Source organism: Sciurus carolinensis, chromosome X, assembly GCF_902686445.1.
Source record: "Sciurus carolinensis chromosome X, mSciCar1.2, whole genome shotgun sequence".
Classification (NCBI taxonomy): domain Eukaryota; kingdom Metazoa; phylum Chordata; class Mammalia; order Rodentia; family Sciuridae; genus Sciurus; species Sciurus carolinensis.
In genome coordinates, this window is record NC_062232.1 from 89,116,176 (window position 1) to 89,140,150 (window position 23,975).

At 39.3% G+C, this 23,975-nt stretch overlaps 1 protein-coding gene across 2 annotated transcripts; it reads left to right on the forward strand.

The window, feature by feature from the left end:
- Positions 1 to 406: 406 nt before the first annotated feature.
- On the forward strand, positions 407 to 23,515 carry Prps1 (phosphoribosyl pyrophosphate synthetase 1). 2 transcript variants are annotated; one of them, XM_047535753.1, is made up of 7 exons: positions 407 to 659; positions 12,606 to 12,789; positions 14,608 to 14,706; positions 15,754 to 15,878; positions 18,450 to 18,623; positions 20,928 to 21,087; positions 22,468 to 23,515. In XM_047535753.1, exons 1-7 carry the CDS (start codon positions 538 to 540, stop codon positions 22,558 to 22,560), a joined length of 957 nt encoding a protein of 318 aa, XP_047391709.1. In that variant the 5' UTR covers positions 407 to 537; the 3' UTR covers positions 22,561 to 23,515. The 2 variants fall into 2 exon arrangements, with proteins under 2 accessions (XP_047391709.1, XP_047391710.1); XM_047535754.1 differs by having other exon boundaries at positions 409 to 447.
- Positions 23,516 to 23,975: the final 460 nt, after the last annotated feature.

Consider the following 23,975-nt stretch of genomic DNA (forward strand, 5'->3'; position numbering starts at 1 on the left):
GTGGCTTGCCATCCTGATTAACAGATTTTCTCAAAGGAAACTGTAAACCAGAGCCAGACTTAAGTTTCTTGAGATGAAGAAGAAAACAAGTGTGACCTCCGTTTGCAGAAAAAAACCTGGGTTCCACGCATCACGGGTATCCCTCCAACCACATCCTCTCACCCCCAGTCAAAAGTCTCCACGCTTTCTAGCCAGCTCTCTCTGGCCGCAAAGCTACTAAGGGGCGGGGCTATTTCTTGGCCTCGCCCCGTTCTTGCCCTCCAGCCAATACTCGAGAGAATAGGAGAGAGGTGAAGCTACAGCGAGGTCTCCGCCCCTCGCTCCCGCTCAGCTAATCAGAACGGACGGGGTGTGGACTTCCCCGCTGATCCCGCCTCCCCGGCGCTGGGTAATTTAGAGCCGCGCGCCGGGCGGGAATGTAAGATGGCGGAGTAGCAACGCGAAGCGGTTAGTATTAAGTCTCTGGGCCGACTTGGGTTCTGGTCTCCGCAGCAGCAGTGATCGCTGAGCGAAGAGCGCCTAGGGTAATTGCCCAAGATGCCGAATATCAAAATCTTCAGCGGCAGCTCCCATCAGGACTTATCCCAGAAAATTGCTGACCGCCTGGGCCTGGAGCTAGGCAAGGTGGTGACTAAGAAATTCAGCAACCAGGAGACCTGGTAAGGGCGAAGTTGGGACCCCAATCAGACCTCACCTGCTCTGCCGGCGGGGGCTATGGGGGATGGGCCGCCGCGTGGGTTCCGGGGAACTGGGGGAGGCGAGGAAAGGGGGCTGCTTTGGAGAGGGTGCCCCGCGGGCTGTTTCCGTTATTTTATCTCTCGCGGGAGGGTCACGTTCATTCTCACCGTGCGGTGGGGTGGAGTCAAGATGGAGCACGAGGCGAGGCTGCTGGGTTTTAAGGCGAGGGATGGAAGACCCAATGCAGTGATAGTGGCTGGCTAGAGTGAAGGGAGGGGACGGACGCCTAGCCTCGGCTGTGGGGACACGTGGCTTTGTCGCTTCACTGTTGAGCCACCCGGGCTGGACTGGATTTGCTTCAGCTCTTGGACTGGTGTGCATCGGATGATGTGCCGCGTTCTGAGCCCTCCTGGTCTTTTCGAGTCTAAGAAGCAGCATTTTAATTCGAAATGGTGTCGGTCTTGAGGAAATGGTTTGATATTGAGGAAATTGACATTTACTGAGGGCGCGAAAATGTTACTGGTGACTTCCCTTAGATTGGCAAGCGTTGACTTTTCGCATCTTTAAAATCATTAATCTCCCGAGTAATCAGAGCCATCCTTAAGTTAAATCTAGTTGATTGAATAAAGTGATGCATTAATTCTACATCCTTGATGGCATCTCTGCCTGAGTCATCCCAAAAGTCTTAGGGAACCTTAGTTTTGAATTGAATCTTTGACCTTTTCCCAATGCAGCTACTGATTAGCATATTTTTCAGTAACTGTCTATCCTGGACTTACCCACCTCTCTTAGCGCTATGTGGGGTATTTAGGATAAAATTAATACCAGAGTGTTAAATAATTAAACACAGGTAATGCAGTGGAACACCTGGATCTAACAGTGCATTAAAATTTGACTTTTTTATCATTCTTGTTCCCTTCTCCCCACTTCCACCTTTCACATGTACCATTGTACCATTTTTGGAATAACTTAATTACCTGCTTCTTTTAGTGGCCCTGGCAGCTAAATGTAGACACTTCTGGCTTTAATAGGTGTACTATTTTTGCTGTTCCCATCAGTCAAATCAGAGCACTGCCCAGCATTGATATTTGTGTTATGGGCAAAGTTCTCACCTAATGAATGGTTAAATTAGCTTAAGATTACATTGAGCATTTTACCTAATTTTTTTTTGTGTGTGGTTGTGCTGGGGAGACCAGGGGAGCTTTTACCACAGAGCTACATCCCCAGTCCTTTTTATTTTTTCTTTCGAGACAGTGTCTTGCCAAATTGCCGAGTTTGGCCTCCAACTAGTGATCCTCCTGCCTCAGCCTTCCAAATTGCTGGGAGTTACTGGGATTACAGACATGCAACACCATGTCTGGATTTTGGCTTTCTTCTTGAAAGTGATTTCCAATTGTAGTTCTCCCTATCTTTTTTAGACCCAGCTGATATAAAACTATTCATCTGTAATGGATAGCTTCTTCCTGGATTACTGTGCTGCTGATTATCATGCAAATGATAGTGCAAACACTGCCATCTGTAACCAGGCAATACCTTAGTCAAAAGAGGTTTGCAAGCTGTTGTCTGTTGCTTTGAACACACCATTATGACTCAGGGGCCTTAATAAAGAAGACAAAACAGGACCACACTTTGAGAGTAGCAGCATAGCAAGGGGACCAAGAATGTTTTTCATTTAGAGGTTTTCTTTGGCCCCTGTGGTTTTTAAATCCGTTTCCTGTGCTTTCTGGAAAAATATACGAGGACTATTTTCTCCTTGTGTTAATCTCTTCTGCCCTCTGCATCATGCACCACAGCAGAACCCGAGGCTATATTGGTGTGGTGGTGGGAGAACAATTCAGTTTCCTCATGACTGATTTAGATTAAGCCCAATGTAGATAATTGCTGACTGATTACTTTCCTTCTTTCTGGCTTAATCATTAGCTTGGTGGTTCTGTAGATATTCTGAAATTGGCCGTGAACATAAAGATGTTTTCTATGAAGATCCCTCCCACAACCTTTCTTTTTTTCTAAGCTGCAGAAATTGTATTTTTCCCCCCCAGTGAATCTTGGAATGTATAAGTAATGAACAGACCAACTTAGTGGCTGCTGTGGGTCATCAGATGAGGAATTGCAGACCCTGTGTTCAAAATAATTTTTAGTGTTTGCTACAATTTGGTGGAATCTCTGCCCCCAACCCCCTTCTTTTATTGGTACCAGGGATTGAACCCAGGGGTGGTGCTTAACCACGGAGCCACATACCCAGCTTGTTTTTATTATTATTTTATTTCGAGATGGGTTCTCACTAAATTGCTGAGGCTGACTTTGAACTTGCAGTCCTCCTGCCTCAGCTTCTCCAGCCGCTGGAATTACAGGCATGTGCCACCAGGCCTGGCTAGAATCACTGCCCTCTTGAGTAGAATAGCTTTTCTTCCAAAATCAGGATAATACTTGACTGTCTAGTTATTCAGGAAATATACATTTACATGGGAAACATACATATATTTATAGTTTATGAGCACGTGTGTATGTACCCACACATGCACACAAACAGGTTAAACATTAAGGTTCTGGCTCAGTGGTAAAGCACTTACCTTGCATACATGGGGCACAGGGTTCAGTCCCAGCATCACATAAGTAAATAAAATAAGGACATTGTGTCCATCTACAACTAAAATTTTTTTTAAATGTTAAGGTTCTAGAGTTAGAGAACCTGGATTTGAACCTTAAACCTTTCTTTGTCTTGGTAATCTCATCTGTAAAGCATTATCTACCTATAGTTACTGTGAGGATTAAATGAGATGGGAGTAAAGTTCTTAGGACATTGTTCAACACAAAATAAATGCAACAATAAATATTGGCAAGGAGGCGTGGTGATGGTATTGTGTGAAATGTGGGATATATAACGGGCAAAAAAAATGCTTCAACATTCCACTACCCAAGAGAAACTTAATATTTTGATTTATGACCTTCTAGATGTTTGTGTTATGTGTGTATGTGTACACGTTTAAATTTTTTTTTTTTTTTTTTTGTAATCAGGGATCGAACCGCAGGGGTGCTTAACTACTGAGCCATATCCCCAGTCCTTTTTATTTTTATTTCAAGACAGGGTCTCACTAAGTTGATGAGGGTCTTGAGTTGCCCAGGCTGGCCTTGAACTTTTGATCTGAATGGCTGAGGTTATAGGTATGTGCCACCCCACCCAGCTACATTTTCAAAAATGGAAGTTATTGTTTAAAGCTTTTTTCATTTACCAGCGTATTATGAATGGTTTATTCCTTCATTTTTCAGACTAGTAGTTTAGGATAAATCCCTAGGAAGGTAATTACTAATTTAAAGAATATGCACCAATTTTCAGGCTTTGGATACCTATTGTCAAATTGCCTCACAGAAAAGTTGAGCCAATCTTCAGTCTTATCAGCAATAATAATGTTAACATTGAATGTATGGCAAATGCTTAAGAAGTGCTAGTTTCTTTTGGGTTTATTGGCTTATGCCTATAATCCCAGTGATTTGGGAGACTGAGGCAGTAGGATCATAAGTTCAAGGACAGCCATGGCAACATAGTGAACATCTCAGCAATTTAACCAAACCCTCTCTTTAAGTGCTGAACGTGTAGCCCAGTGGTGAAAGCACTCCTAGGTTCAACCTCCAATACCACAAAAACGTGCTAATTTCTATATAAAGCACTTGTATACTGTGAGGAGTTACTCTTAATATTTTCTTTTTCTTTCTTTCTTTGTTACCAGGAATTGAACCCAGGGGCGCTTAACCACTGAACCACATCCCCAGCCCTATTTTGTACTTTATTTAGAGACAGGATCTCCCTGAGTCACTTAGGTCCTCACTTTTGCTGAGGCTGGCTTTGAACTCATGATCCTCCTGCCTCAGCCTCCTAAATCACTGGATTATCTGTTTGCCTAAGACCTGTATTCCTCTGTATTTTGTACATGCCAGCACCTCCATATTCTCAATTTTTGAGATTTTTCTTAATACCATCTATCTTTTAGATTCACTGTATTTCCTTTTTATGTTTCTGCACATTCAGTGCCAGTTGGAAGCATTTATACCAGATACTAAAGGAAAGGGGGAAAAGGTAGTTTTTTCACTTGTTAGCTAGACGTTGTCAGTCTTCTGGCCTCTTTGAAACCACTGGGAAAATATTGGATTGGCTTAAGGCCATTTGAAGTTTTTGCCTGTAAACTAGAGGGAAAGTACAAGGAATGTCACCTTCTCAGTTACTGAACAAGGTCTTTCCACCTAATAGATTTTCTTTTTTTTTTTAATGTTTGTATTAGTTGTTGATGGACATTTATTTTATTTACTTATTTATATGTGGTGCTGAGAATCGAACCCAGTGCCTCACACTTGCTAGGCAAGCGCTCTGCCACTGAGCTACAACCCCAACCCCACCTAATAGATTTTATAGGACCAAACAGGTTTTAGGCACAACTGCTGTTTATTTACTGTTACAGTTTACTCCCTAACATTTAGAAGAAACCATGAGAAAAAATGTTAAGCTAGTGTGGCCCACTCCTGTAATCCCAGCAATTTAGGAGGCAGAGGCAGGGGGATCACAAGTTCAAGGCCAACTTCAGCAATTTAGTGAGACCCTGACTCAAAATAAAAATTAATAAGGGCTGGGGGTATAGCTCAGTGGTACAGTCCCCTAGGTTCAATACCCATTAGCACATGCAAAAAAGAAAAATGTTGATTTGGGGGTGTTAGTGAGGATTGAAACCAGGGTTGCTCTACCGCTGTATCCTATACTCTCAGCCCCTGTTTTTCTACTTTGTGACAGGATCTCACTAAGTTGCTGAGGATCTCATTAAATTATCAATGCTGGCCCCCAACTTGCCATCCTCTGGCCTCAGCCTCAAGTCACTAGGATTGCAGGTGTGCACCACCATGCAAAGCTTAATGTTGATTTTTAATTTCTATTTCTGGTACTAGGGATTGAGCCCAGGGACACCTTACCACTGAGCTACCTCCCCGGGCCCTTCCTGTCAGTACCTTAATTTTTACATAATGAAATGCCTTTTTTCAAGTTGCTAAAATTCATGCCTTGTTGTAACAAACATCCTTTGCTGCAGGTAAGTTTTTAGATTTGAAGTTTGGCTTTGGGAAATGACTGAACTGTTGGTTGATTATTAAGTGATATAATTACAAAAAAATGGTACTCATGATTGTTGGGTGGTGAGCTGATCAGTGAATTATAAATTATTCAAGCCTTTATGTGATGTTAAAATATGTAATTATTAAATAACCATACTAAGGTTATTTATTAAAGGTGAGCAGGTGCTCTGATGTTTAAATTGGCTGTGATAATTTTATAATTAAATACCCCACCCGCTTTCAAGAAAGGATTTGAAGTGTGTTTCATCATGGTCAAAAGTACAGTTTTTTAAGATTATATCAGAAACCTTATAGAACAAAGGGCTACAGTAACTGTCAAGAACTTGGCATAAGGGCTGGGGTTGTAGCTCAGCAGAAGAGTGCTTGCCTCTTGTGTGAGGCACTGGGTTCGATTCTCAGCACCACATATAAATAAATAAAATAAAGATCCTTTGACAACTAAAAATATTTTAAAAAAGAATTTGCGTAAAATGATAATTGAAGTTTAATGTTACTTTAATTGTACCTTTTGACTTCCTGGCAGCTAGGGATGAAGGTATATGCAGTGGATTGTATAGTTTTATTCTTTTAAAACTCTTCATAGACACTTATGGGTACAGAATCCTGGGAATTTCATGGGTAGAATGTTTTTTTTTTTTTGGTACTAGGGATTGTACCAAGGGACACTTAAACACTGAGCTAAATCTCCAGTCCTTTTAATTTTGAGACAGAGTCTTGTTGAGTTGCTCAGTCTTATGTTGCTGAGGCTGACCTTGAACTTGATCCTCCTGCCTCAGTCTTCCTAGTCACTGGGATCATAGGTGTGTGCCACCACACCCAGTTTAGCTGAGGCATTTGTACAGCGAGATAAGCCACTATGGTCTGAGAATGTTGTTTTCTGGTTTTACTTGATAATAATAAAGTTTAAAAGCCTACAGGAATAGTTAAGCCTGCCCCTTAAACTGTCTTGGATCAGTTGTTAAACCATGTCTTTGCACTCTAACTCAAGCAGTGAGTCTGGCAAGTGAATATCTGGAGCACAGATGATATTCTAGGTTCTAAAACAAGAACCATTGACTTCTGATACCAGATATAGAGGACAAAATTGACTTTACTGGATATCAGTGTGCACAACTGTCATTCTCTCTCAGGAAAATGGGAATCTTAGTCAAGGAGGTTAGGTGTGGAAGAGGAATATGAGCAGGTTTAGCATTTTCTGAGCTTTGAAATCACTCAGTTATCAAGTCCTTGGTTAAAACCATAATTAGGCTGGGGAGATAGCTCAGTTGGTAGAGTGCTTGCCTTACAAGCACAAGGCCCTGGGTTCAATCCCCAGCACCACAAACAAACAAACAAAAAAAAAACCCACACACAAAAAAACACAGTTGTATACCATAAAACTCAGAAATGCCACTTTTAGCCTGGAAATCTCTCAAAGGGCAGTGTTAGTAGTAAAGATCCGAGAAGGCCCTTTACATGACCACTGCCTCTTACTTGAGAAATGTACAGAACATTCTCATCTCCAGGAGGTATTATTTAGTCATATCAATTTGAGTTCTTTTTGTTTTATTTTTACTTATTTTTTTAATACGGAGGATTGAACACAGGGGTGTTTTACCACTGAGCTACATCCCCAGGACCCTTTTAAAATTTTTTTGTAGTCTATTTGGATTTTGAAGAATGTTTTCAGAAAGCAATTTTGGTATTGGTATAGTTGCTGTTGCCAAAAGATTTGGTTGTTTCTTTAAGGTTGATTTTGGTGATAGAGGATACTTATCCTTCTTTTTTTTTTTTTAATTACTGAAAGTCAGACAATGTTCATGTACAAGTTGAATCAAATTAAGTATCCATAAGTTAAAAAAAATATACCACTATGTCAAGTCAGCCATATGGAGTTCCACAAAATTCCTATTATTATCACTAGTTTAGGATCCTGCCATCAAATCCTTTGTTACTATATCATTCTGGTGGGACCATCAGGTTGTAATTCTACCCCCAAATTAAATATATGTGTATCTGAAGAAGGGCATGTGTGGATTTGTCAAAACCTTTCAAGGAAACATGATCCCACATGTCACAGTGGTACACACCTGTAATCCCAGATTACATTCAAAAGTGAATGGATGTAAGAAGCAGCCTAATCCTGAGGGGTGTTTGTTCATTCATTCTTCATGTCCTGCTGGCCCTGGCTGGCTGAGGATACTGGTATGCAGGTCCTTACCTCGTGGAGTTTACAGTCTGATGGGGGAGACGGATGATAAACAAATCCACAGATAATAAGATATAACAAATTGTGATAAGTATTCTGAAGGGAATAACTAGAGTGATAAGAAAATAACTGGGGAGGGTTACTTTATTTAATTTTATTGTGGAACATTTTAAACATAAAGAGAAAATGGTATAATGACCCTCCCCATACCCTTCACCCAGTTCAGTAGTTACCAATTTATGACTAATCTTGCTTCCTCTATTCTTCCCTCACCACATCTCCATGATTGAATTTTTGAAGCAAATAGAAGCAAATAGATATTATGTCATCCATATATATTTTAGTAAACACAATAACGATTTCATGCCTAAAGAAATTGACACTAAACCCTTACTGTCAAGTAACTAGCCAGTGTTCACTTTTTCCTCTCATAATATGTGAGAGGAAAAAGCATAATATGTGCTTTTGTTTTAGTTTGAATTGGTATACAAATAAGGTCTATACAGTGCAATTGGTTGATGTGATTTTTAAGTTACTTTTACTGTCTATTTCCCCTGGTCCTGGGGATTGAACCTAGGGACATTCTGCCACTGAGCTACATCAGTCCCTTTTATGAGACAGATTCTCCCAAAGTCACCAGGGGTGGTCTTGAATTTGCATCCTCCTGCCTCAACCTCCCAAGCTGGGACAATTCTAGGTATGTGCCACCATACTCAGTTCTAGTCATTTTTTTAATCTTACAGGTTCTCTTTTTTCAGTGAGATTATTTATTTATTTATTTATTTATTTATTTATTTATTTATTGTGGCGCTGGGGGTTGAACTGGGGGCCTTGTGCATGCAAGGCAAGCACTCTACCAACTGAGCTATATCCCCAGCCCCTTACAGGTTCTCTTGACATCACACTTGACAAGAAGGTCAAGGAAGCTGTTTTGATTGGAGACCTGAAAAATGAGTGAAGTAGTTATGGGAAGAGCATTCTAGATAGTAGAAAGAAGTACGGAGTCTGTGCAGTAGCAAAGGTTGTCTTCAAAGGATATAAAGAAAGAGAATGTGGCTGATTCCTGATAGGCTCAGAAGAAAATACCTTGAAATGAACTATTTATTTCTCAAATTAACTGCTAAATTGGAGCTCTCCAAGTTCCCTCACAGTATTGTATATGTTTTAGAAAATAATACAACTGGACCTGTGTTTTTTTGACTGACCACAGAAGTATGTTTGTGTTTTTACTCTTCTGTGACCTCAGATTTCATTGAGGGCTGCAGTAATGGTTTACTCAACTATGCACAAGGTATAATCACTTTTTTAAAAAAATCGAATTTTGAGAAGGGAATGTGTAGCTCAGTGCTAGAGCACTTGTCTAGCACATGTAAAGACCTGGGTTCAATCCCCAGCCCTGCAAAATAACTGAATTTTGAGGTAATTATAGACATACATATAATTCTAAGAAATAACAGATCTAGTATACCCATTACCCAGTTTTCCCAAACATGTTTTTTTTTTCTCCAAACTATAGTTCCCTTGTAAAAACTATGGTGTCAACATGTGGTGGTACATACCTATAATCCCGGCAACACAGGAGGCTGAGGCAGGAGTATCACAGGTTCAAAGGCAACCTCAGCAGCTTAGCAAGGCCCTAAGCAACTTAGTGAGACCCTGTCTCAAAATTTAAAAAAAGCGGGTTGGGTGTGTTGTTCATTGGTAAGCACCTCTAGGTTAAATCCCCAGTACCAAAAAAATAAAACTATGATAGAATGTTAACAACCAGAATACTGACATTGACATGGTCAGGAAACACAATAGTCACATCACCACAAGGATCCTTCCTGTTGCCCTGTGATAACCACATCCACCTTTCTCTTCCCCTTCTGTAGTTTCATTTTTAAAAAAAATTTTTTTGGTCTTTTGGGACTGAACCCTGGGTGCTTAACCACTGAGTCACATCCTCAGCCCTTTTAATATTTTATTTAGAGACAGGGTCTCACTCATTTGTTTTAGGAACTCACTCAATTGCTGAGGCTGGCTTTGAGCTTGCAGTCCTCCTGCCTCAGCCTCCAAATTGCAGGATTACAAGTGTGCACCACCACACCCAGCTATAGTTTTACTTTTATATTGCTTTTGTCTGCTTTTGGTAATGCTGTCTTTATAGAATGAGTTGCAAAGTGTTCTCTCCTCATGTGTTTTCTAGGAAAGATTTTACAAAAGTAGCATTAATTCTTTAAGCGCTTTCTGGAATTCTCTAGCAAAGCTGTCTTTGTCAGTCTTCTTAGAGGTTTATCAATTTTGATGATTCTCCCTCTGATCCCAGGAACCAGCTTTTTTGTTTTATTGATTATTTTTTCCATACTATTTTTCTGACTTCAGTTTCATTGACTTCAACTCCAATAGTTGTTTTCTTCCTTTGCTTAACTCTTGTTCTAAGGTGGGAACTTAGATTATTGACAAATGCTGTACTTATAATAGCATAAGGATCCATAGTATAAAATATTTCTTGAATTCAGAAACTGACCAAGGGTTATCTTCAGATTTTCTAAATGAATACGCCTAAACTAATGTTTTCCTTTTTCTAGTGGATGCCTGTTTCCCCTGTTTTAATTGGTTTCTGGTTTGTGTGTGTTTTTTTTTTTAATATTTTTTAGTTGTTGATGGACCTTTATTTTATTTACTTATTGATTTATATGTGGCGCTGAGAATTGAACCCAGTGCCTCATGCATGCTAGGTAAGCACTTTACCACTGATCCGTAACCCCAGCCCTGTTTTTTCTTTTTGCAGTGCTGGGGATTTGTGCATGCTGGTGCTCTACCACTCAGCTACATCCCCAGCCTTTTTTGCTTTTATTTTTCTTGAATTACAATATAAATTAACCTGTCCCCAAACAACAATAAAAAAATGTAAACTAACCCACATTCCTATTAAAAGTAGGGCTAGGAAGCCCTACATGCTGGTAATTCCAGTTACTCAGGAGACTAAGGCAGGAGGATCACAAGTTCCAGCCCATCCTAGGCAACTTAGTAAGATCCTGTCTCAAAATAATATAAGAAGAGCTAGGGATGTAGCTCAGAGGTAGAATGCTCCTGGGTTAAACCACCAATACTGCCAAGAAACAAAAAAGAAGGGTCTCTTTAATAGCTACTTGGACTAGAAAGGAGCAAATAAATTTGTTATTTCCTATCAGCTGCTGCTTCTTGGCAATGAAAAGACCTTTTTTTTCTTATTTTTTTTTTGAAGACAGTGTCTTTCTAAGTTGTCCAGGCTGGCCTTGAACTTGCAATCTTCTGCCTGAGCCTGGGATTAACAGGCATGTACCACTGCACCAGCACCTCTGTTTATTTTTTATAGAGATTTCTTTCAAGATACTCCTTGATGTTTTGTTTGGAGAGAGGGTTATGGGGTAAACATGATTCTGATAGGCATATAATAGTGGGTAGTTTCTGAAGCCGCACAAAATATAGTGGTGAGAGTGACATAAAAGTAGAAAAGTATGAGTGTTGTATTTAATAATAACTATTGCCTTTTAATTTGAACTGAAGTTCTGTTGTTCAGTAGGGGTTTTTTATGATTCCGATCTACCCCTTGTTTATATATAAACACATCCCTATCTTATCTTGAGGAAAGATTGAGGTGGTGTGTGTGTGGTTGTGTGAGGGGGGCACTAGGGATGGAACCTAGAACACTTGCTCTAGCCAAGTGTTCTACTACTGAGCTACACCCTTAGCTCCTGACTTTCTTCTTTGAGATCATAAGTTTTTTCTTGGCAGGGACCCAACTGTGAGTATTAACTTTTGTTGCAATAAAATATAGCTCTACTCCACAATTAGACTTAGTTCCTTTGGTATTTTTTATTAAATACGATTTACTGTTTGGACCAAAGTACAGTTATTGCAGAATGAGATCAAGGGCCACATCTGCTTTATTCATCTTTGTATCCCTAGCTCGTAGCACAGTGTCCAGCATATGAGCATTTAATATTTATTGAGTGAATTGCCAATATGGTAGAGGCAGTTCTGTCTTCTCTAGAAAGCATCATTATAGAAAGAACAGTGGTGATTCATCCCTTGTGATATTTCTACTTTCATTTTGTATGGATTATATAACAGTCACGGGTGAGATATCAGATCTGTCTTTACATTGTGTGTCCATCTCCTGAAATTATTTTCCAATTATTTGTGAATAAAATTAACTAGTCTTTTTCATGCCATGTCGCAAATACAAACCTGTAGTATTCATATAGTACACTGCAGTAAACAGAAACAGTTGTAGTATAAGAGCTCCTTTATGGAATCTTCCAGAGTCTGAGGGGATCAGTATCCACATGGCTTTATCCCACCGATAGCATGCTACTACGGAAGCTTTGTTTTTTTAGACCTTACTGTCTATACAAATAGTCTAGTGCTTAAAAGTCTTGGGGAAGGATACTGGGGGTAGAACCCAAGGGCACTCTTTCACTGAGCTACATCCTTAACCCTTTTTAAAATTTTGAGACAGGGTCTCACTAAGTTGCTGAGACTAGCCTTTAACTTACCCTCCTCTGTAACCTTTCAAGTCACTGGGATTACATACAGGTGTGCACCACCATACCTGCCTAAAAATCTATTGTTTTGTCTTGCTTATCTTTATCCATTGTAGCGTGGAAATTGGTGAAAGTGTACGGGGAGAAGATGTCTACATCGTTCAAAGTGGTTGTGGTGAAATCAACGACAATCTAATGGAGCTTTTGATCATGATTAATGCCTGCAAGATCGCTTCAGCCAGCCGGGTTACTGCAGTCATCCCATGTTTCCCTTATGCCCGGCAGGATAAGAAAGATAAGGTAGGAACAGAATATTTTTGTGTGTGGTGCTGGGGATGGAACCCAGAGCCTTTGTACATTCTAGGTATATACTTTACTACTAAGCTGCACCCCCAGGCCAGAAACATTTTAGCCTAAAGTTACAAAAAAATTCCTTAACTATCAGATCCATATTTCTGAGGTATTTTAAAAATCACATTTCCTTAGGTATTGCCCTATCTTCCAAACAATAGGTATATAATGGTTTTGTATAAACCAATACATTTGTATTCTGTATTTCATTCAAGTCATACATACATAACTTTCCTGTTCACTTCACTGGTATATTTAATTCTATCAATAAGACTAATTATCAATCCCGTGGAGTAGAACATGAGTGTGTGTTTTTTTTTTTTTTTTTTTCTTTTTGGTACTGGGGCTTTATCCTTGGGCCACTTCACCACTAAGCCACAGCCCCAGACCCTTTTTTGAATTTATTTATTTTTGTTTTTGAGACAGGATCTCAGTAAGTTGCTTAGGTCCTTGCTAAGTTGCTGGGGTTGGCCTGGAACTTGTGATCCTTCTTTCTCAGCCTCCCAAATCTCTGGGATTATAGGTGTGTGCCACCATACCCAGATGGAGTGGAATAATTTTTTAAAACTATATATGGTGTGCATCTGTAGTTGCAGCTACTTTTGAGGTTGAAGCAGAAGTATTGCTTGAGCCCAGTAGTTCAAGGGCACCCTGGGCAATATAGTGAGATCCTGTTTCAAAAATACCCCGCAACGTATGTGACTGCATGACCAATGTGATCCTGCAATATGTATAATCAGAAAAATGAGAGATTATACTCTATTTATGTATGATCTATCAAAATGTATAAATGCCTTCTACCGTCATGTATAACTGATTAGAACAAATAAAATAAAAAATAAATAAGACCTAGATGATATTTTATAGTTTCTATGTAGAGATCTTGCAGTCATTAAAATTATTCTTGTATTAGTTTTTACTATTAAAAAAATACCCCCCAAAACTATAGTAGATTTCTCTTGAGTGTCATCCAGTCAGGGTCCTGGTTATTACATCTTTATAAGACCTGAAGCCTATTTGTATGAATACTTGGTCTCAGATAGCTCTCTTATCTGATAAGGTATACACATAAGGATGAGGTGTACACATAAAACTTTTTTCAAGGATGTTGTACTCGATGCCCAGTTTTAACATAACAGAACCTGGGAGAAAGGCCAGATATTTTTATTATGGCAGACTACAGAGTAAATGGCATGTGCTTTGTGGTTTTACAGTGTAGCAGGTATGCTTACCTTTTACTTAATGGAGTTGAGTTTGCTGGAAAACTGATCCCCATATGAATAAAGTAATGATGTAATTTACAAAGGAAATAATTTCCATTCTGTTATATCTTTTAACTTTGATATTTTAGATTTATACAGGCATGGGTATGTATATATTAAGAGATATTAGTGAAGTTTTTTTAAAGATGTTTTGAGTTCACTGACTTTGAATAATTGAATATTGGAAGCACTTGAATAGGCTGAAAATGTATATAATCAGTGGAATGATGATCCTGGAAGGAAGGAAGATATTTTCGTTACTGAAATGTATGTCCTGAGTTGGGATAGTGATGTTCCACTTAACATGTATTCTTGATTGTGATTTACTCAAAGTTAATGACTGCCTCTCTTTCCATGAAATTCCTGATAGCACAGTGACTTAAAGTAGGTACACAATAAAATAAATGTTTCCTGAGCAAATGAATTGTTTTTCAAATTGACTTTTTTGGTTTTTCTTTTTCGTTTCATTTTGTTTTCCTTTTCTTTCCTCCCCTCCATTTTTTAGAGCCGGGCTCCAATCTCAGCCAAGCTTGTTGCAAATATGCTGTCTGTAGCTGGTGCAGATCATATTATCACCATGGATCTACATGCTTCTCAAATTCAGGTATCAGTGGAAGATAATTTTATCAGGGGTTAGAAAGGTAGGAGATTGAAAATGCTAAACACTGCAGAGAAACTAAAAACTGTTCTTAAGTACAGCTCAAGTAAACTAGATGTTGACAATATTTTAAATGCATTCACTGTAAGCACAATTTATCATCTTTGTCACTTGGAGTGGTCAGGCAGGGAAGCAGTCTGGTATTATAGGGAGAGCCTATGCTTTGGGATCAGACCTAATTTGAATAATGGCACTTACAATCACTAGCTCTGTAACCTGGGCAGGTTAATTCTCTGAATGTAATTTTTCATTATCATAAGATATTAATTTCAGAACATAATGCCTGGCCCATGACAGGTACTCAATAAATGGGAGCTGTTATTATTCTCCCTGTGTATTCAGAGTCTTAAATTTAGAGCCACAGATATTGGAACCTATCTTTTCATAGAAACTCAGAGTGAGGGAAGTAGATTACTACATTTATTTTATACTATTTAAAGAGACTATCAGATCATTGTCATTATCCCATGGCAACTAATTGAGGTACATAGGTACCCATGTTACAGAAAAGGAACAACTCAATTGAGAAATACAACTGTTTTTATCAACTTGAATCAACATAGATCTCTTGACTTCTAGTTATTCTGTATGAGTATTATATACTTATGCAGTATATAGTTCCCACTAAGTTTATATATCCACTAAATAGTTTACTGAGTGACATGAAGTAGTATGTATTAAACTAATGAGTCCATATGATGGCTGGGCAGTTCCTATAGTCTTAGCTGAAGTTGGCTGTTCTTCACAAGGGCTCACTTGGAGTTCCTACATTCAGTTGTGGGTTGACTGAGGGTTGGATTGGGTGATCTTGGTGGGAATCTCCTAGCCAAGATTTGAGGAGGCCATTTTTACAATCTACCACACTGATTATGCCTTCCTAATGAGTGTTGGAATAAGGCATCCTCTATGCCAGTTATTATTTTCTTTGTGTTAGCCATTTACAAATGGAAGAGAAGCAAAATGAAGCAAAGCTGACCTACCTTCTTTCTCCAGGGCTTTTTCGATATCCCAGTGGACAATCTGTATGCGGAGCCAGCTGTCCTGAAATGGATTAGGGAGAATATCTCTGAATGGAGGAACTGCACTATTGTGTCACCTGATGCTGGTGGAGCCAAGAGGTATGGTTGAAATTAGTATTGTTTTCCATGTACGGGAAAATCTAATTGCAGTTTTTAAGTACTTCTGAATGGATGTTAGATATAGTTTTACTGTCCTTTTATTGACCTGAATCACTACTTAGAAGACAAGATAGAAAAGGAGACCTAAATAGTCATCGTATTGTAGACTTGACTATAGCATTAATAACTTGGCAATGCAGGGCCAACAAAACTGCTAAAACCCATCTGGAAGCATAGGAAATTTAGTTTTCTGTGAATGACAGCTGCTATTGAACCCCATATTAGTGGATAAGTAAGCTTTTACACCCTTCTAATAATGCTGTTGGTTAGACCATTTTGATTCTTGGGATTAAAATACTAAGCAGGGAGGAAAATAAAGTATGACATTTTTATTTAAAGCCAGGACTTTAAAATTTTAAACTCATTGCCAGGGATTTCCATTTATGGTGCTTTACAGCTCACATGGTGCAGACTAAGAACTCTTGATTTCTTAGTGGATTACTTCTAGTAATGCATTCAGAAGTATAGCACATGTTCTTCTTGATGTGGAAGTAAAATGAAGAGCTACAAAACACAGATGATTAGGAAAAGCTAATTCAGTACTTTCTAAAAGCCATTCAAATCTTCAATGATGCCAGGCAGGTTGGTGCATACCCATAATCCCAGCAGCTTGGGAGACTTAGGCAGGAGGTTTGCGGGATTGAGACCAGCCTCAGCAACTTAGCAAGGCTCTAAGCATAGTGAGACCCTGTCTCAAAATAAAATGTTAAAAAGGGCTAGAGGTGTTTCTCAGTGGTTAAGCACCTCTGGGTTCAATCTCTGGTTAAAAAAATCTTCAATGACTATTTTTCAGCAGGTTGTTTATTTTAGTAACTTCAGTAGAACTTAGAACTTGAGTTATATTATCCATCCGGTTGTATGATTTGATGAGCACCATGTAATCATTAGTTACCCTCTGCAATACTAGTGAGTGTGTTTAAAAAAAAAAAACCCCAACTAGCAGTTGTCATAGGCACTATAGTCATATCTTGCCAAGGGACTTAGAAAATAATCACATTTGAAAGAGGTAAGCAGGATTTTCTTGTCAAAGCTGGGTACAGGAAAACTGCCTTAAGGAGATAACTTGTTGCTCTTGGTGATTATTTTCATCATAATCGCTTTGTAATGATAGAATATTTTCCAAGTGGCTAGCACTTTTGCTTTGGCTGGATTTGGGGAGTTTTTAGGGATACCTCCGCAGTTGTTATGCGCGCAGTAGTTCTCCTCTCAGGGGTGTAGGGTATATTTTCTAACCCTTTTTTCATTTGTTGATTACTGAATATGTTGACCAATGAGCATGGATGGTTTGGGACACTCAAAGTAATTAATTATGCATTTGCCTCAGATAATCTATCATTCCGAGCAAATTGGTTTCAACCAATGTTATGTGCCTAAGCAGTAGTAATGGACAGCACAGGCTATGGTTTGTTTAGGTCAAGGTACAAATGTTGCCTAGAGTTATACTTCAAATTTTATTATATAATCACAGGTTCTTCCCTTTCCAGTAGAAATTTAGATACGTGACCATAGTCACAAGGGAAATAGCACATAATATAATAAGTTAATCAGGGCTACAATTAAAACTGAGACAAAACCCAAAGCACAGGCCTCTGCTTCATATATGACAAGATGGCACAGTGGAGCATGGATGTACATGTCACTGGGGCAACCCTGTGTCATTTACACTGAATGGCTTTGTGCTTGAGTGAATTATGCAATATTTTGTTGCCATTCAGATTCATCTAATATCCCACCTTCTCGTGTGGTTTGTGTTATAGTGTAATAAGGAAAAAAAATTTGTTTTTTATTTGAAGATAGTTTGGTCTGCACAGTTAGATGCCCAGTTTGTCCAGTTAATTGGTATAAATTTCTTTCTAGCTTTCATAAAGGAGCTCCCAAGCTTGGTGTCCAGGTACAGTTGACACCTGCAGTTGGTGGAAGTTTTGCCACCATCACAAAGGGAGCCAGGAGGTCACAGGCATTGGAACAGGCTGGGCACCACTGCTCTCCTGCCAGCTTCAGGTTCACATCTCACATCCACAGTCACTGGTGTTCTGTGTCAGAAATTGGGACAGTCTGTGCACCCCTGCCGTCTTCTCTCCTCCGTTCTGCCACTAATCCATTAAATAAATGTGCATTAGCATTATACTATTTCCCAGGTCTTTTACCAAGAATTAGTGATTACCAAAGTTTGAGTAACATTCCTAAACTGCTGTTGGGATAAAGGCATTAAGTCCATTCCACCCAGTTTGTGATGTTTCTCTTTGAGAGGTCATCAATGATGGTTTTCTTTTAGCCCTGGGAGCTGTTTGGTTTCAATGAGTACTCTTCCCTCAGGAAACCAGTCCGTTCTCTCTTTGTGTGTGTGTGTATGTGGTGCTGGGGATTGAATCCAGGGTTTCTTATGTGCTACACAATTGCCCTACTCCTGAGCCACACCTCTAGCCCTACCAGCCCATTCTTTAGTCCATTTCTTTTGTCTTAGAAGCTTCATACACATGCGTTTAACATTGAACACCCCATATTTTGCAGAGTGACCTCCATTGCAGACCGGTTGAATGTGGACTTTGCCTTGATTCACAAGGAACGGAAGAAGGCCAATGAAGTGGACCGCATGGTGCTAGTGGGAGATGTGAAGGATCGGGTGGCTATCCTTGTGGATGACATGGCTGACACTTGTGGCACAATTTGCCATGCAGCTGACAAGTGAGTACAGAATGGTGGAGCTGGTGGTTAGAAGTAAAACAGCTAAGCCAGGTGTGGTGGTACACTTCTGCGATGCCAGCAACTTAGAAGACTGAGGCAGGAGAATTATGACTTCAAAGCCAGCCTCAGGCACTTAGTGAGACCCTATTTTAAACCAAAAAATAAAAAGGGCTAGGGATGGGGCTGGGGTTGTGGCTCAGTGGTAGAGTCCTTGCCTGGCATGTGTGAAGCACTGGTTTCGATTCTTAGCACTACATATAAATAAATAAAATGAAGGGCCATAAACAGCTAAAAAATATTTTTTAATAAAGGGCTGGGGATGTAGCTCAGTGGTAAGGCGCCTGTGGGTTCAATCCCCCAGTATCAGAAATGTAAAAAGTAAAAATAAAAAGCTAATAACTGCTATCTGAATGCCTTTAGCCTGCCAATTTTTTGGAACTGAATTGAAAAAGATAAGTAGCTTTGGAAGATTTTCATCAGCCTAGGCTTGAATTATAATAAAAAATTGTTGGCTTTTTTTTTTTCTCAAAAATTTTCTTACTTTTTCTCCCCAGTTTTTTATAGTGCTAAACTGTGAACATGCTCCTCATACATATGATAAACCAATTGTTAGTTGTTGTGAGACACATTGCTAACTTGGAGCAAAAGATAAAAATCCCAACTACAGTTTCTACTGATGCCTATTTATTGCTTTGGTACCATCAAAATGCCCCAAAATCACAACTTGTAGCATTGCCTGTATAACAGAAGTTGCAATTTTATCAGTTTTTAAGTGTACAATTCAGTGGCATTAATTACATTCACAGTGTTGTACAACCATTTAAACTATGTTTCCATTGTGCTTTTCATCACCCTAAGTACTCTACTTTAGGTGTTAGGGATTGAAACCAGGAGCACGTTACTACTGAGTTACATCCTTAACCCTTTATGTGGGTTTTTAAATTTTTATTTTTTATTTTATTTTTTTGAGATCAGGTCTTGCTAAGTTGTCGAGGCTGGCTTTGAACTTGATCTTTCTGCCTCAGACTCCTGAATTGCTGGGATTATAGGTGTGTGTCACTGCACCTGGCTGCCAGTCACTAATTTCTCACTTCCCCAGTCTGTCTTATACATTACCTCTGCACTTGTTAATCTCCCTAAAACTATGGCTAGGTTCCATTACTTCTCTCTTGCAGAATCGTAAGTGACTTTCTATTCTACTGTTTACAATCCAAACCAATATGAACATTATTTCTTTTGGTACTGGGGATTGAACCCAGGGATACTTCACCACTGAGCCACATCCTCAGCCCTTTTTATGTTTTATTTAGACAGTGTCTTACTACGTTGCTTAGGCCCTCCCTAAGTTACTCAGGCTGGCTTTGAATTTGCAAACCTCCTGTTTCAGCCTCCTGACTAGCAGGGATAACAGGTGTGTGCCACTGTGACCAGTTATTTTGTTTCTTATAAGGGTTTTTAAAACTCCTGAGTGTTAGTACCTGGCACATAATAGATATGCAAAAGATTCCTAGCGTGACTCTTTGAGTTTACATTTATAAAACCAACTTGATCCTTGTATTAGTAAGATACTGCTAATTTATGTAACAGATCAACTCCCTGAAATGTCAGTGGCTTAATATGATAGTTTCTTTCTTCTCTGTGGCACACTCCAATGCAAGTATTCCTGATTGGGCTTATTTTCAGGAACCCCAGCTCTTTCAAATTTGTGACTGTATCTTTTCACATGTGGCTTCCAAGATTACATTGGGAGGCATTTCTATTTTGGCTAGCTAGAAAGGAAAAGGAGCAGAGGGGATTAGCCTTGAACGATTTATTAAGTCCAGCCAAAAAGTGACTTAGTGCAGATTTCTTGATATGGACAGAATTGTGTCCTCCTAAAATTCACATGTTAAACCATAACCCCAAATGTGATCATATTTGGAGATTACCTTTAGAGGTATTTTAGGTTTAGCTGAGGACTCAAGTGCAGAGCCCTCATGATGGAATTAGTGTTCTTACAAGAAGAAAATACTGGAAAGCTTTTTGGCACTGTGTGTGTGCACAAGAAGAGGTCATGTGAGCACACAGCAGGGTGGCAACCACTTACAAGCTAAGAGAAGAGATTTTAGAATGAAACCTACCCTGTCTGTACCTTGATCTTGGACTTGCCAACCTCTGGATCTGTAAGAAATATGTGTCTGCTTAAGCCACCCAGTCCATGAAGGTTTGTTATGACCAACTAATACACTTTTTCTCCCTCACTCAGATTCTATAATGGGGAATAAGGTTAATCCAAGTCAAATCTTTTTTTTTTTTTTCCTCTAGACTTCTCTCAGCTGGAGCCACCAGAGTTTATGCTATCTTGACTCATGGAATCTTTTCTGGCCCAGCCATTTCTCGCATCAATAATGCATGCTTTGAAGCAGTAGTGGTCACCAATACCATACCTCAGGAGGACAAGATGAAGCATTGCTCCAAAATACAGGTGAGAATAAGATTCTTCCAAAATAAGACTTCATCTGAGTGTTTAGGGGGTGGTTTCACATGTTGAATTAGGTTTCTATTTTGAAGATTTCCTTCTTTAATCTTGAAGTTTAGTCTGTTATCAGGATCTGTAATCAAAAAACACCTGTTTAAAAATCCACATTGCTAGACCTCAACCTGGAGGATAGAGCCTAGGATTCCACATTTTAACAGACTCTTCAATAATTTTTTTGGTACTGTGGATTGAACCCAGGTGTACTACCCGCAGCCCTTTTATTTTTGAAACAAAATCTCACTGAGTTGTTGAACTTGTGATCCTCCTACCTCAGCCTCCCGAGTCTCTGGGATTACAGGTGTGTGCCACTGTGCCTGACACTCCCAGTGATTTTTTTTTTTTGGCAGGGTGGGTACTGGAGATCGAACCCAGGGGTGCATAACCACTGAACAACATCTCCAGCCCTTTCATTTTTTTATTTCAACATAGGATCTTACTAAGATGCTGAGACTGACCTCAAATTTGTGATCCTCCTGCCTCAGCCTCTGGAGTTGCTGGGGATTACAGGCATGCACTACCAAACTCAGCACTCCCAGTGATTTTGATGCACATTAAAGTGTATAAGTTCATGCTTTACACATACCCTGTTTATCTTACTCTTAAATATTGTCCCATGTAGGTGTAATGTGAAACCTCTAAACAGTTTGTACACCCCTTAGAACTTCAGGGTTTCTCAAAAATATATTCTGGGCCTAAGATTCTTATTAAAATGTTAGATTGCTTTGCTCCATCCAAGACCTACAAAACCAGAGGTCCTGGAACCAATATTTTAAAGCATTTCCCTACTCATACTTTGCTACTTCACAGAAAGAATAGGATCTTTCTTAATTATGTGCATATCAGCACATTAGCTTTCTGAAATTAGTATATATAATTGAAGGATTATTGTTATTTTTAAGGACTTTTTTTCCAGCTTAAACATTGTTGGTTTTTTCATTTTTTTTTTTTTTTTTTTTTTTTGGCAAAACCAAAAGACATAATATTTCTTATCTAATTTTTGTAAAATTTCTCAAACTTATACTCATTTTATATATGTTTTTAGGGATTGAGGCTAAATTCAAAGGCTGCCACTGATCTGTAGTTCACTGTTTTGGGTTCTAAAATGGCAGTCCATCACCATATTGTTGAGCCCCAGTGAGAACTTTTCCTCCATTACTACCATTTTGACTTTCCTAAATGGGTATAGTAAAAATATTGTTCTGAATAATAGCTGAGTGTGGGCTCATGAGGAGGGGTGCTCACTAGGTTGCTCATTAGTGGAGGCTTCAAATTGACCAGTCACCTCTGTCCATGTCTACTAACCTGGTGCCTTTCTTGCCTTTCTAGGTGATTGACATCTCTATGATCCTTGCGGAAGCCATCAGGAGAACTCATAATGGGGAGTCTGTTTCCTACCTGTTCAGCCATGTTCCTTTATAACAATACCTTGAGGCTTTTTTAAAAATAAAATCAACCCCACCCCTTGTTTTCCCTTGGTATTTGATGACAAATTCAGAAGACCCAGCTTGCTCCAGTGTAGCTTTCTACATCCCACATCACGTAAATGAGTTTATTGTAAATTGGGGAAAGACAAATTGAGATTTCTTAACTGCATTGTCTCATTCTGGCTTCCTTATGATTTTGTGAACCTTGCAGCTTTAATTAGAGTTCAGCTGCTGCAAAATTTCAGACTTCTGAGGGTGTTGAATAGGATTGTTTGAATGGTTGGGGACGCTGAGACTCTGCATGTGAATGTTTTGGGGATTTTTCTTTGTCAGAACAACTAGCAACAAAGCAGCCCATGTGTGACAAGTTCTCCAAGATCTCTGCTAAATTAAGAACAAGAGCCCTGGGCAACTCCAAACCTATTCTCCATAGCTGAGCAAGTACCCTGTTAAAGCAGGAGCAGGGAGCTCAGTCTGAAAAACTGTTGGGTGGGATCACAAGGTGGGAGGGGGTAGCACAGTGCAGCAAATGTTTCTTGGGAGGAAGAAGCCTGATTCATTGTCATCTGCTTGACCATATAGCTTGTATTCCCTTTGTACTGATTCCTTTCCATGGCTTTACCTTCAGCCATCTTGACATTTTCCTAGCCAAATACCCTCTTGGGCCCAAACAATCATTGTATCATAGTCTTCTGGAATATAAACTTGCTTCCTGCTGTGTAATTGCTAACATTCACATTAGATAATTTGTTGTAGTTTAACCTTCCTTAGCCTACTTCCACTGTGGTTGTGGGTTTTAGGTGGTATCATAGTGCCTTTTAATTTAAGTATTTAATTTTCATCTTCCTTTCTGGAATCTGTTTGGCCTCTCAGATGACCTGACATTTCTGTTAAAAGTTTGATGTTATTGTCTCTTGTAGAGGAAACTAATAAAGTGTCTGTGTGTGTGATTTTGGGTCTATATCTTCTGTTCTGATTCTCTGCTGATGGTTTGATTTGGATGTCTTGCTGTCCAATGATAGCTCCTATTTCTTTGTTTCCAAACTATTATTGCTACCTTGTTAAGCCAAGAGAAAACAAGACAGCAGTTTTATTTCAACTCTAAGACTAAGATATTCAGGGCTTACTGAGAACTAGATAGAGTCTAATTTTGTGTAGTGAACCTGAATTATACTGCTGGATCTCTGGTTCTTACTCCTGGGGACCCAAATTAGGTATTTGCTTATAGGAGGAGTGTTTTATGATTTATTCATTTTGATTCAATTTTGCCAAATGTGGTAATTTCCCTCTATTCATCAGTGGTGACAGATGTTTGGCATTTAATTTTAGCCCTTTTAAATAAAAACTGTTTTGAGAAGGTAAGTGTGCAAAATTTAAGAATGCATTATGCATTCCAAACTCCTAAGTGCA